Below are 14,805 nucleotides of genomic sequence, written 5' to 3' on the forward strand. Positions count from 1 at the left end.
CTCACCCCTTCGGACGCAAAGGAGAATGAAGAAAATCAAAGACACAAGGGAAAGATTAGGCCAAAGGACTAATGGGTCGCAACTACCACAGCCTCCACCAGACTGAGACCAGTACAACTAGATGGTGTCTGGCCACCACCATTGACTGTTCTGACAGGGATCACAATAGATGGTCCCAGGGGGAGCTGGAAAAAAATGTAGAACAAAATTCTAACTCACAAAGAAGGACCAGACTTACTGGCCTGACACAGACTGGAGAAGCCCCAAGAGTATGGCCCCCAGACACCCTTTTAGCTCAGTAGTGAAGTCACTTCTGAGATTCACCCTTTAGCCAAAGATTAGGCAGGCCCATAAAACAAAATGAGACTAAAGAGGCACACCAGCCCAGGGGCAAGGACTAGAAGGCAGGAGGGGACAGGAAAACTGGTAACAGGAAACCCAAGGTGGAGAAGGGACAGTATTGATATGTCGTGGGGTTACTAACCAATGTCATAAAACAATATTGTACTAACTGTTAATGAGAAGCTAGTTTGTTCTGTAAATCTTCTTCTACAGTACAATTAAAAAAAAAAATTTCTAGAGTAGAACCTCCTTATTCAAAGGCCAAGTCCTGAAACTCAGGTCGGCATGATCAATGCTGAGGGTGCATTTTAAAATTGTAAAATACAGAATGCTACGTACCCACCCAAAAGTGTATGTGCAATTTGTGAAAATGAGTTGAGCTGAACGCTTAAGATTTATGTACTTTACTGCATGTAAGTTACCTCTCAATTAAAAAGCTAAATAATAATAATAAAACAAAAATAAAGAGCATGTATGGTCCCTTGGTGGCGCAAGCTGTTTGAGATCAGCTGCTAACCTAAAGGTTGGGAGTTCAAACTCACCCAGCAGCACCAAAGAAGAAAGGCCTGGTGATCTACTTCCAAAAAATCAGCCATTGAAAATTCTATGAAGTGCAGTTCTACTCTGACACATGGGGTTGCCATGAGTTGGGGTCAACTTAAAGAATAAAAAAAATGAATCCATGAGTCCCATCACCCAGATCAAGAAATAGGCCATGGTCATACCCACAAGTCTCCATGAGCTCCGCTCCCATTGCATCTCTGTCTCCCTCCCCCAGAAGACATCACTATCCTGAAGTTTGAGTTAATTACTCACTTGCTTGTATTTATAGTCTTGACAACTAGGTGCATATCCCTAAATAATACATCTTTTGTTTTCCCTATCTTGATCATTAGGTAAATGGAATCACATGGTCTATATTCTTCAGTCACTTGCTTCTTTTATCTACCTTATGTCTTTAAGATTGATTCATGTTGATGAGTGTGGGTATGGTGCCTTCTTTTTCACTGCTGTATAATATTCCACGGTGTGACTATCCCACAACCTACGTATCCATCCAACTGTTGATACACATACACATTTGAGTTGTTTCCAGGCCATACTATTGTATGCAAGGCTGTTTAGAACTTAATTACATGTGTCGTCCGGTGTACATGTACAAGACTTTTCCTGGGGTATAAACCTAGATCAAGGGTAGGCTCATATTTGACTTTACTAAGTTGCGTCCAACTCTCTTCCAAAGTCTTTGTACCCAGTTACACTCCTGCCAGTGCAGGAGTTCCCATCACTGCACTCTCTCAATTTCTGGTTACTGACAACTTTAATTTTTGCCAATTTGGTGGGTGAATTGTAGTATCTCATTGTGACTTTTAATTTTTCTAATTGATGATTAGATTATATTTTTATATGTTTAGGGGCTACTTGTGCTTCTTTTTCCATGAAATTCCTCTTTATTTCTCTTGCCTATTTTTCCTCATTTGTTTATTGATTTTCTCATTCATCAAGTTTTACTAAGCATCTAGGAGGACCAGGCCTTCTTCTAGGTACTTGGAATACATCAATGAACAAAACGGTACATTAGAAGGTAAAAAGGACTAACGGAAAAAAAAAAAAAAAATGGGTAGGGATTACCAGTAGTGTATTTGCGTGTCCATGGGTACAATTTTAAATAAGGTAGTCAGGGTGAGACTCAAAATGAGTTGATAGTTAAACAAAGACTTGGAACAGATGAGGCATTAGCCAGGCAGATATTTGGAGAAAGGGCATTCCAAGAAAAGGAAACAGCCAATGCAAAGGCCCTGAAGCAGGAGTGTGCCAGGCTTGTGCCACAAACAGCAAAGAAGCCAGGGGGGCTGCAGTGCAGTGGCAAGGAAGAGTTTTAGGATTTTATTATTTATTCTGGATACTAATGCTTTGTTGGTTATATGCATTCCAAATATCTTTCCCTGAGCTGTGGCCTGTCTTGTCTCCTCACTCTATTTGTGATATTTTTTGGTGAGCTGAGGTTTTTAATGTTAATGTAGTCAATCTTTTCCTTTAAGGTTTTTGCTTTTTTCATGTCATGTTTAAGTAACCTTTTCCTACCACAAAATCATAAAAACATTTTCCCACAATGTCTTTTAAAAGTTGTATAGTTTTGCTTTTCACATATGGGTCTTTGATTAACCTCGATTTGATTTTTATGAATGGTGTGAGGTAGGGGTCTAATTTTATTTTACTGTCTTAGGGAATACCATTTATACAAAATTCCACTCTTTCCCCACTCATCTTAAAAAACACCTCTGTCATGGATCATATATGTACAGTATTATGGATTGAATTGTGTTTCCCCAAAATATGTGCTGTAAATCCTAACCTCTATGTCTGTGGTTATAAACCCATTTAGGAATGGGTTGTCTTTGTTATGTTAATAGGCAGAATTAGTGTAGAGTGTGTCTTGAGTCTCTCTCGTTTGAGATATTAAAAAAAAAAAAAGATTAAATGCAAGCTAGCAAGTAGAGATGGGGGAAGAGAAATGCCAAACCACATGAAGATCACCCAGGAGCAGAAGCTCAAAGAGACAAGGACCTTCCTGCAGAGCCAGCAGAGAAAGAAAGTCTTCCCCTAAAGCTGGCAGCCTGATTTCAGACTTCTAGACTCCAAAGTTGTGAGAAAATAAATTTCTGATTGTTAGAGCCTCCCACTTGTGGTATTTCTGTCATAGCAGCACTAGATAACTAAGACATTTAGGTTGGACTCTAGGCACCCTATTTTGTTCCACTGGTCTTTTCACTTGCTCTTGTGTCAATACCACACTGTGTTAACTACCATGGCTTTATAAGTCTTGTTATCTGATAGGACAAGAACCCCTACCTCGTTTTCCATATTTCAGAATGTCTTGGCTATTCTTATGCTTCCATTTTGAGTTTTCTAAACACAATATACAAATGCACTATGAACATTTTGATTGGCATTATATTGAATCTATATAATACTTAGGACCTTTTAAACCATCATTTCTTTATTGTTTCAAACTTCAATTTTTTCCAAAAGACTTCTGAGGTGCTTACAATACCTGATTAGGAAATCCAGATCACGGAAGGGAGAAAAACTCAAATAGCCAACAAACCCAACACCATTGAGTTGATTCCGACTCATAGCCACCCTATAGGACAGAGTAGAACTGTCCCCATTGGGTCTCCAAGGCCATAAATCTTTTCAGACGGAAACTGCCACATCTTTCTCCCACATACAGCCACCAGTGAGGAGCCCTGGTGATACAGCAGTTAAGCACTCAGGTGCTAACTGAAAGATTAGGGGTTCGAACCCACCGGCCACTCCTTGGGAGAAAGATGTGCCAGTCTGCTTCCGTAAAGATTATAGCCTTGGAAACTCCATGGGGCAGTTCTACTCTGTCCTATCAGGTTGCTATGAGTCAGAATTGACTCGACAGCAATGGGTTTGGCTTTTTGGGTTTTTTAGAACAAATATGGTGTTAATTGAGCATCCTGTTTGACTAGAGCTAGGGAAAAGGGGAAATTATTTTTGTTAATTTGTAAGGAGGAACCTACACCAACTTCATCAGTGAGGCACATTTCTTATTGTTGAAAATGCACAGGGATCTATGAAGGGCCACAAAAGAACAATAATGAACATCCACTGTTGCATGCATTGAAAATCAGAACAGAAGCAACCAGCTTCTTAGGGAGGGGTAGAGCTAATGTGAACCAAATGAGATTTCTGAAGGCAGGAGTTAGGGTGCTGGGAAGGTTGGATGTATACTGAAAAGAAGATGGTTTTCTGTTAAAACTGGACTTGGCCGCTTCCTACCTGTGGGAATGGGGCAAGGGCCAAAACCTTCACAGCCTCACTTCCTTCATTTGTTAAATGGAGTGTGCAATGACAGCTCATGGTCAGCTCTGATGTCGTCATGTGGGCAGAGGGTCAGCTGAGAGCCAGGCCCACTGTAAGCCCCATGGAGACTGCTTTTCCCCTCTTCCTATGCATGCAGGGCCCTAGGGTGGAGATTAAGATCTGGGCACAACAGATGGACTGTCTCCCAATAAAAACCAGTTGCCATCAAGTTGACTCTGACTCTTTGCTACCCCATGTGTGTCAGAGTAGAACTGTGCTCCACGGTTTTCGATAGCTGATTTTTTGGAAGTAGATCACCAGGTCTTTTTCCCAAGATGCCTCTAGCTGGATCCAAACCTCCAACCTTAGGGTCAGCAGTGAGCACGTTAACCATGTGCACCACCCAGGGGCTCTTCTCTCCATCGAGTCAATTCCAACTCATAGCAACCCTACAGAACAGAGTAGAACTGCCCCATAGGGTTTCCAAGACCGTAAATCTTTATGGAAGCGGACTGCCACATCTTTCTCCCTCAGAGTGGCTTATGGGTTTGAACTGCTGACCTTCTGATTAGCAGCCAAACGCTTTAACAACTGTGCCACCAGGGCTCCTTTGTCTTGGAATGACCCATTGCTGTTGAGACGATTCTCACTCAGAGTGACCCTATAGGACACAGTATAACTGCCCCCATAGGATTTCCAAGGAGCTGCTGGTAGATTTGAACTGGTGACCTTTTGGTTAGCAGCCGAGCTCTTTAAAAAAGTCCCTGTAAATTCCTCTTCTCTGCAATGCAGCACTAGCAGGCACGGGGCTGTATAGGCCACAGGGATGGCTTTGTGGTCTGGGCAAACTGGTGTATACCAGATTCCCTCTTCCCCCCTCCTCCCTCTCCTCCCCCCTCTTCCCCCCTCTCTTCCCCTTCCACCCCCCTGTCTTCCCCTCCACCCCCCTCTTCCCCCTCTCCTCCCCCTCCACCCCCCTCTTCCCCCTCTCCTCCCCCTCCACCCCCCTCTTCCCCCTCTCCTCCCCCCTTCCCCCCTCTTCCCCCTTCCCCCCTCTTCCCCCTCTCCCCCCTTTCCCCCTCTCTCCCCCCACCCCTCTCTTTCCTCCCCACCCCTCCCCCCATCCCCAGGGCTGCCTGGCTTGTGCTGTAGCCACAGCCACTGGATCACAGCAAAAGTACAGGGACCCTGAGATGGAGGAGCAGGGCTGGGAGACAGGAAATCTCATTCCAGTTTCTCCCAGGCCCTGAAGAGCCAGAGCCTGAGGTATCCCAGCCTCTGTGAGCAGCAGTTCTCCAACTTGCCACATGATGAGAATCACCTGGTTACAAATTTGGTTTTGCAAGCCTCTTCCCTGGGGAATCCAATTCAAGGGAGTGGGGACAGGCCAGGCTTCTGGTTTGTCCCAGCCCTCAGGCAATGCCTGCCTTCAAGCAAGTTTGGGAACTGTGGAGGGTGGTTTCAAGAGCCAGGGCTCTTTAATCATCTGGATTCAAGTCCTAGCTCTACCAGTGCTACCAGTGAGGCCTTAGGTAGGTGTCTTAGTTATCTAGTGCTGCTATAACAAATACCACAAGTGGGTGGCTTTAACAAACAATTTTATATTCTCACAGTTAGGAGGCTGAAAGTCTAAATTCAGGGCGCTGACTCAACCGGGGAGGCTTTCTTGCTGTGTTGGCTCTGGGGGAAGATCCTCGTCTCTTTTCAATTTCTGTTCCTTGGTGATCTTCATGTGGCATGGCATCTATCTCCCCCCATCTCTGCTTGCTTGCCTGCTCGCTTAATCTGGTCTTTTATATCTCAAAAGGGATTGATTTAAAACACCAAACCAAAACCAACCAACCAAACAAAAAAATCCCACTGCCATGGAGGTGTTTTAAATCATACTCACAAATCATAATCATAGGGTCACTATGAGTATGATTTAACAGGCCGTATGGGAGTATAACCACGGGTATAAGAGTTAAGGTTTACAACACATTATTTGATCCATAATGGTAGGTAATGTGCTTATCTTCTCTGGGTTTCAATTTCCTCCTTGGGAAACAACAGAATGAGGTTTGCAGGTCTGGCACTTAGCCCTTGGCCCGGCACAAAGGAAGCACCACCAGATATCAGGCGATAATCCGTACTGCTATCCCTTGCATGGCCGGGAGCCTATGGTTGCTCTGGGTGACCAGCCTGTCACTGTTCACCCTCTCTCCAATAAGCTCTCCTCTGTGGGGCAGCAGCAGAGGGTAAGGGAACCAGACTGTCTGCCCCAGAATCCCAGCGGTCACACCTCCCCTCTGTGAAATCTTGAGCATCACTTCTCTCTGCATTTCAGTTTCCTCCCATTTCCAAGGCGAATAATTGTGCCTACCTCATACGCTTTTTGTGCCTGGCACATAGAAATCTTTGAGGACTTGTTAGCTAACAGTGGAGTCTCTGGGTGATACAAATGGTAAAACACTCAGCTGCTAACTTTGGAGGTTCAAGGCACCTCAGAAGAAAGGCCAGGCGATTTACTGCCCAAAAACCAACCACTGCAAACCCTGTGGAGCACAGTTCTACTCTGACACACATGGAGTCACTGTGAGTTGGAGTCAACGTGATGGCAACTGGTAGCTAATGTCATTACTATAGTTGATCAATCAATAAATGATGCTACTCTTTGCCTAGCCCTGAGCTGGGACTGCGAGGGCACCATTTTTTCAGACTTTGCATCCAGACTGCCTGGGTTTGAAAGCAAGCTCTGGCACTTACCAGCTGTGTGACTTTGGGCAAGTGTTTCTTCTTCTCTGGGCCTAAGGTTGTGTCTTCATCTGTTTCCTCAACCGACCTCCGAAGTTTAAAATAGTTTTGAATGTGTTCGTGTTTGTAAAGAGCTCAGGACAGTGCCTGGCACGTGTACACACCGTGAGTGATAAATAAATGAATCCCAGCCAGGGGCTCCTTTCTATACCTGGGGACCGCGGGGCTGTGGTTTCCCACACGGCGCATGGGACGACCTGAGCCCGGAATGCTTCCGGGGAGGAGGTGCGGGCCCGCGGCACACTACGTGGGCCTGGGTGCCGAGCGCTGTTGGGCCGGGAAGGGCGCCCGCGCCGCATACCCGGCTGCTACTCAAGTTCCGGGGTCTGCGGCGAGCGCTTTGGACTCTGCGCGACTTTTTCAATACATGTTTTTAAATACACAACATGGTTTTGATTTTAGGGCAAACCTAAGCGAAATAAGAGGACTAAGGCTATTCTGATTTGGCAAAACCTGTGCATCTGGGCCAGGAACGACGGAAGGAAACTTAGGGGACGTCAGGTGGGTGCAGCCGGGTGGGGAGTTCTGAGGGGGTTCCCACCTAGGAGGAGCGCAATGGCCTGGCGGCGCACCTAGGGCTCCCCGAGTCCGGGTAACCCCCCTCCCAGCTCCACCGGGCGGCGAAGGGCGCAGGGCGCAGGGAATCACCCCCTCCCCCAGACAGGAGAGCGGTGTTTTTCTTTTTAATGTCTCTGTTTATCTCTTCGATTTATTTTTAACCGCGGTATATAAGCCTTTGATTTTTTAATTTATTAAAAATAGTAACTATGCCCCTATGTACCCTCCAAAAGGTCCCTGGGTGGCCCGAAAGGCTTGCGCTCAACTACTAATCAAAGTGGCAGTCAAACAAACACAGCAGCGCCACTTAAGAAAGGCCTGGCAATCTGCTTCAGTGAAGACTGCAGCCAAGAAAGCCCTGTGGAGCTCAGTCCTACTGAGCCGTGAGTCGGGATGGATGCCAAGGGCAACGGGTTTAGTTGTTTGGTATGTGCCCTCCAGGTGCTCGGCATGCCCTAGTGCCTGGGCACCCCAATCTTCCCCGGTTTTACCACCCGGGAGGTACCCTGAGCGTCTCATTTCTTTCCGGCTTATCTGTCCTAATTCAATTTTCTCACTCTGCATGCATCCTTTGTATCAGTAATTTTGAAACAAAACAAACCTTACAGATTTACTTTTGGGAGGGATTGCTATGTCAACGCGGGTTGTTAGTTTGATTCTTCTGAACCTGCAACCAACACCCTCTGAGGAACTGGCTGGACAAGGCCGTAGGGGCTGCTTCCCAGAGCTCAGCGCTCTACAGTTTGAGGCTTAATAAGAAACGTGAATATAAGGCCTGACATTGTCACCGACTGATGAGAGTGTGGGGCTGCTCAAACCAGAGGCATTTTCCGGAGAGAGGTGACCAGTGTGGCAGGCTCTCATTTAAACATTCTCGCCTCACCCCCCATCCCACCCCACCCCACCCCTAGTCTTCAGTATATATATCTCCCCTATTGATGTAACCTCTCTCACCCTCGGCTTCCTGAGCTGCAAATGAAGATAGGTTAGATTAAACTGATGCCTGGAGAGGTTTAATACCTTGCCTGTGTACAAATGGCCGGTACTGGCAGAGCTGAGGTTTGATTCCCTGTCTGTCTCAGGTCAGAGACTGAGGGCGCCTGCCAAGAGCTCTCAGATTTACTCCTTGAACCCTACTATGTGCCAGGCACCGTTCTGGGTGCTGGGTATTAAAAGGAGAGCAACAATAAGCAGGGCCCTCGGTGGCGCAGTGGTTAAGAGCTGGGCTGTTAACCAAAAGGTGGGCAGTTGGAATCCATCAGCTGCTCCTTGGAAACTGTATGGGGCGGTTCTCTGTCCTATAGGGTCACCATGAGTTGGAATCAACTCCACAGCAAGGGGTCATGTGATTGGAGCTCACAGTAACTGGCCCCACTTAAAAGAATGCCTCAGCCCATTTTACAAAAGGAAGACTGAGATTGGGGATGCTGTAAAGCATTTAGCCAGGGGTCCTCACACTTGGAAGCCCCCCGGAGCTGCTAGTCAGCCATTGTTCCCCGTTGTGAGTGCTTGGGGGAAAGGTACACGGAGACCCTTCAGTTACTCTGCTGGCCCCTGAAGCCAGGATGGAAAGTGGTGTAACTCTAGGTGAGATATTACCTCTAATGGTACTGCAGAGAAGTGAATGAGAAAAACGGCCAAGGCTGTGCAGGACCCCAGGCAGTTGTGAGCAAATACTCTGATTTGGTTAAGAAAAGAGCATGAATTTGGGTGATTTCCTGGTAGAAAGGTTCCCGTGGTTGTGAGTTAGGCTGCTTGCTAGGGCTTGGTGCCTGCCAAGTGGCGCTATCCTGCTTAAAAGATGGCCTGGTGGCCCAGCGGAGCCTCAGTTTGCTCCTCCCTGAGACGGGGTCATCCTGTGAACTATGAGAAGGTCAGCAAAAGCGGAAAAAGTCTCACAGCGAGGTCACAGGTCCAGGAGGCAGAAGGCCGCAGCGGAGCTGAACGTATCCTCCTCCCCAAATGCCTCCCAACCACAGCAAGGGGAATTCAGGTTCCGGGCCCCAGGCCAAGCCCTGAGCTCGCCGGTTCCCCCTAGTGCCACGGCCCAGCCCTGATACCCGCCAAGGTGGACGAGTGCAGCCCAGTCCGGCAGCAATACCTTACCGGCGTCCATTCCAGTGCCTTGCGCGGCTCCAGCAAGGGGTAAGCATTTAGAATCTCCTAGCATCTCTCTTCTCTCGCCTCGCGGACGGAACGCGGGCCTGGGTGGAGGCACTTACCCAGAGAGTGGACAGAACTGACTCTGGCAGCGTTGCATGGTCCCCAGCGCAGTCGCTGCACGGCTGGCGGTCGCGGCACCCCGGGTCAGGCGACTCTTCCCAGGAGTCGGTGGCGCACATCGAGCCGCGCTCTGTGCCTGGTCGCCACCAGCAAAATTTGGGCTGCGTTAGGGCGCTCTCGGCCGGTGTCCCGTAGCCCCAAGCCCGGTCGCCCTACGCAGCCCGCCCGGAGCTTCCTGGCCCAAATCTCGTACCCCGCGGGAACACAAAGCCCCGATTCCCAGCTGCTTTTTTCTCTTTGTAAGAAGCGCTGGGCAGTTCCTCCTGGACCCGGGGTCTCGGGACAGATTTGTTAGGGATCAGGCCCGTGCTCCTGTGGGCTAGTGAGACCCGGCTCAGAGTGAGGCATCCCTGTCATCCTCAATTTACAGACCAAAAGGGGAGGTGCACAGCTGGCAAGTTAAGTTAGGAAGCAAGCAGGTTTTTTAGCTTGGTATCCTCCAGCCTCACTTTTTTCATCTATAACCGCTGCCACTGTACTTGTCTGTCAGGAGTATGGCGAGATTAGTTTAATGCTGTGAGGAGAAGATGTCTGTTTGGTTATGGCCCTGGGGCTTTCCTGCCCATTGAATCATGTGGCCTCACCCCCTGGAGAGAATGGCCTGCAGGACATCTCTCTGCGGTGCAATCTCTGTGCTCAGTCCAGGTCGTGAGGTTGGAAAATTGCTGGGTTGGGTAGTTCTGGGCAGCTTGACCAACGCTTTGGTTCTCAGCTTTCTCATCTGTAAAATGGGCTAAGGTATTCTTTTAAGCGGGATGAGTAATGCACCGTTCCCTAACGGTGCCTGGTATGTATACAGAAGGGTTGGTTCAAGGCCTGCGTTTGAGAGCTCTGGGCAGGCTACCCCAGTCTCTGAAGTAAGACAGGCCTGGAAATGAACTTTAGCTCTGTTGTTATCCGCGACTTGCATGCAGGCAAGGCATTCAACCTCCCCAGGCCTCAGTTTACTAAATTTTAAAATAGGACCTCCCTTTTCGGATTAGTTAAGATTACTCTAGACAATTCCAGAAAGCGCCTAACGCTGGAACCAGCACGAGTTCGTTTTTGTTATCATTTATTAATTTTCCCAGTGAATGTGCCTGCGACCCCAGACCAGCCGCGACAGGCTGCCTCTGCCTTCCGGAATTCTGTTTCTGCAGCGCCGCGAGGGGAAAGAAGAACACGTGCGGGGTCAGCGCACTCTCTTTAATGCGAAAGGGTGTCTCATTTCTTAACAGCAACAGGTAAAAACATAAATACGGGTGGGTGGGAGGCGATGGCAAGTCAGCTGAGGGCCCGGGCGCCGGGCCCAGGCTGGGGGAAGGGCGGCTGGATCTTAGGCCCCGCGCGCCCGGACTCTCAGCCCCAATTGGCTGGTGTTCGGCCCATTGAGGGTGCCCATGGGCGCTCGGAAGGCACTCCCGGGGCGGTGGCTAAGGCATCAGGCTGTGGGTTCGCTCACCACAGGCTGCTGCGTAAACTAGGCCACAAACTCCAGAGCGGGGAGAGAAAGGCGCACGGGTCGGAAAAATGTTCCGAGACCTCTGCGGGAGTGAATGTGAAATCCAAGGGGTCCACGGCCCTGACGGGAGCCCTCCCTCCCCCTGAGAGTCAGTGCCCCTCCATTGAGGTGGGATCGTTCAGTGGCGCCCCAGGCGGGTCCCTTCCCTACCAGGCTCGGATACCATGCAGCGTGGACACCCCCGAGTTGCCCTGCGGAATTCCTGGGCTCTGCACCGCATTCAAGTCCCCGACGCCGAAGTTCACGAAATTGTTGTTGGTGGCGGCGGTGGCCGGCTGCGCTGGCGGCGGCCCAGCAGGGTAAGCAGCGGCGCAGCTGTAGCCAGGGCTGCAGGCCGCGCCACCGTAACCTGGGTAGGCGGGATAGGCGTTATAGCCGTAGGCGTTGAGGCCCACGCCGTAAGCGGAAGCGTAGGGCGCCGAGTCCCCTAGGCACGGCTTGCCGTCGCGCACCAGCACTGGCACCGCGATCCTGCGCGCGGGAGGTGGTGGAGGCGGGGGAAGCCCCACCAGCTCCAAAGTCTGGTCCTGTCGCTGCCGCTTGCACTTGTAGCGCCGGTTCTGGAACCAGATTTTGACCTGCGTGGACGTGAGCTTTAGCACGCTGGCCAGCTGGTCACGCTCTGGGGCGGACAGGTACCGCTGCTGCTTGAAGCGCCGCTCCAGCTCGTAGACCTGCGCCTGCGAGAAGAGCACCCGCGGCTTCCTCCGCCGTCGCGCCCTGGGCCGCTCCGCGCCGTCCGCCTCCGGCTTCTCCAGCTCTACAGCCTTCTGCAGCGCACACAGCTCTGAGGGGGACAGAGAGGCAGAGACCCTGGTCAGAGCGGAGCGCCCACCAGGTAGTAGGCCCTGGCGGTGCCGCCCTGCCCTGCCTGAGAGCCCAGTTAGGCTGCAGTTCACTGTGCCAAGTGCACTGAATACCGTAGACAACTCGGCTTTCGTTTGACAGTCAGCTAGCATTTGCTGAACGCCTACTACGTGCCAGGCACGGCGCTGTGCGCGAGAGAACAGGTCAAGAGAGGGCCCTGCTCCGGGACAGTTCGTACCCTGGCGAGGGAGACATACAGTGCCCAAGAGCTTTAAAAAAAAAAAAATTTTTTTTTTTTTAGGCTGCAAAAATAATAAAGCCAGGTGATACGCTGGAGTGAATGATAGGACTACTTTGGTTTGAGAGTTAAACGGAGGCAGGCTGAGGCCTCACCCCGGGGGCGGACACATCGTCTCAAAATTGAGAACTGGAGCCAGAAAACCAAGAGATACTAGTTGGTGATCCAAGGCTCTGGCACGACCGCTGCGGGGTTATCGATTCTAGTGGCCATGCCCGGCTGCATCTGTTCCCAGGTCGCCTTCTCTCTGCTCCTAGACCAATCTACAAATCTTCTCCGACCTCTCAGGCGCCCATCGGCCCGGGCCCGGGTGCCTGTCCTCCCGGGGTTCGCGCGGAGCCCGCATTAACCAGGGGACTGTCCAGCAAGCGGTTTTCCGCGGCGGGGCCCGCCTCCCTCCTCGGCCCCGAGATGGCTTGGGCGCAGATCTGGACACAATCCCCAGCCATCTCTACTGCCTAGCAGCTTCAGTCGCGCAGCATTTTCTAACGTTTCCTACGAGAGAACCTCTAGGCCCTACCCGCTCCGAGAAATTGTGCTGGGAAAACAATGCTGCTAAGCCAGACTTCCGAGTGTCCAGCCTATTCCATTTTAAAATAAAGACCCTTGTTCCCGAAGACTATACTCTCCCGGCACAAAGGAGGAAAGGCCCAAGAAACCGAGGGCCATGGGTAACAACAGAAGGTCTAGGACCCTCCTCCAATTGTGAATAAAAGTATGGCTGATAGGCAGAATTTAATTTTTGTTTAGCGGTTTTCGTCAGATCCTCAGAAAGACTCCTAAATCCAAACGGTGTTCAGAAACCCCTACAACAAACTTACAACTCAACTTCGTAACAGACCCAGGAGCAGGGCCCCAGCCGCCTGGGGCTTTGTTAGACCGATTTTTTTTTTTTTTTTTCTGTCTCGTTTCTGATGCTTTCTACCCAACATTTCTTCCAAACCTCCGATTGGACGCGGGGCGCTGAGGTCTCCAGACAACCTCGCTTCTCACACTCGGGAGCCTCCTGTCTCCGACCCTCAGTTCAGGAGGTCGCGTCTCCACCTCCTGGGCCCGGGCTTCTTGGCGACGGGATTTGGAGGCAAACTGACCCGGGTGGCCAGTGTCTGCAGGGAGGGAGAGGAGAGGGGCTTGTGTTTTCTTCTCACCTTTCTTATCTGCTCGAGGGTCCTTGGCAGGGTCGGGGTCGCCATAGGCGCGCGCATAGAAGGTGGATGCAGCGGGGAAGGCAGGCACGCACTTGGCAGGCGAAGGCGCAGGGCCCAGCTCGGCTCGCAGCTCCGGGAGGCCCGGCGCCGCTGCCTCGGGCCCCGCGTAGGCCTCGGGCTTGAAGGCCGCCAGCATGCAGGAGGCGGGCGCCAGGGTGGCCTCCAGGCGCGCCGAGAGTTCCCCGGCGGCCAGGCTGCGCTGCTGCTGCTCCAGGTTCAGGATGTCTTTGACAGAGAATGGCGTGGGTGTGAGCGCAGGGCTGGGAAACATGGTGGCAGCGCCCGTCTCACAGCGCCAGGTGGGCGGCAGAGAGCGGCGCTGCCCACGGCCCTTGGCAGCTTCGCTGCATGGTGCCCGCCGCCTGCCCGTGCACCCGCCTTCCTGCTCGGGATGTGGCGGGGCAGCAGGTAGCGCTCAGCACAAGGGGCAGGAGAGGCGGGACCAGGTCGGAGGAGGGGGCGCTCAGCCTGCCATTGGGCCGGGGACGCGATGACAGGAGCGATGAGCAGTTTTGTGTCACCTAATATAGTCATACGGCTCAAAAAAAAAAAAAAAAAATTCCTGCTCAGCTTTTTTAAAGGGGCCACCACACATTTGCGAGGCTCTCCCTTTTTTGCTTCTGTAGCCTGAGCTTCCTCCATAGTATCAGCCTGAAAAACCCACCAAGGCACATTCACAGGAAAGTGCCCCATTTTCTTTGAGCCCCACCTCTGGGTGGTGATGGGTGGGTTTGAGATTTGAAGAAATACTCCTCAGCATCCAAAACAGTGGGAGGAGAGTGAAGGATTGGGGTGGGGGGAGCTTGGAGGGATTTTTCTCAGGGGTCATTAAGGCTTCATCACACAGGTGTCTGACTGGGAAGACGAGCATGGGGGAGAGGCTGTGCTGTGGAATGATGGCAGGAGGGGAAGGTCCTGGACAATTTGGGGGCTCTGTTTGGCTTGACTTACATGGCCAGACATGCCCCAGTAGCCAGCCCCTTCCCCAGGAGCCCAAGCTCTGGTGGTTCTTGGGTGAAAGAAGCTGAAAGGGCAGGGAGGTGGTTGTGGGAAGTGGTCACCTCCTTACTGTGGTGCAAGTTGTTCCCTTCGCAACTGCAGGGGTACAATTCATTGCCAGTCGCCTCCTAGGGAAAGGACCCTTCTCTTAAAATTGAAACAAATCCAAATTCCTAAACAGA

General features: G+C 50.8%; 1 protein-coding gene across 1 annotated transcript; it reads right to left on the reverse strand.

Annotated features, from left to right (window-relative positions):
* Nucleotides 1-11,457: 11,457 nt before the first annotated feature.
* On the reverse strand, nucleotides 11,458-13,895 carry NKX2-5 (NK2 homeobox 5). The gene is made up of 2 exons (XM_049874333.1): nucleotides 13,565-13,895; nucleotides 11,458-12,098 (listed from the first exon to the last, which is right to left on the reverse strand). Exons 1-2 carry the CDS (start codon nucleotides 13,893-13,895, stop codon nucleotides 11,458-11,460), a joined length of 972 nt encoding a protein of 323 aa, XP_049730290.1.
* Nucleotides 13,896-14,805: the final 910 nt, after the last annotated feature.

Source organism: Elephas maximus, chromosome 2 (genome assembly GCF_024166365.1).
Source record: "Elephas maximus indicus isolate mEleMax1 chromosome 2, mEleMax1 primary haplotype, whole genome shotgun sequence".
In the NCBI taxonomy this organism is placed as follows: domain Eukaryota; kingdom Metazoa; phylum Chordata; class Mammalia; order Proboscidea; family Elephantidae; genus Elephas; species Elephas maximus.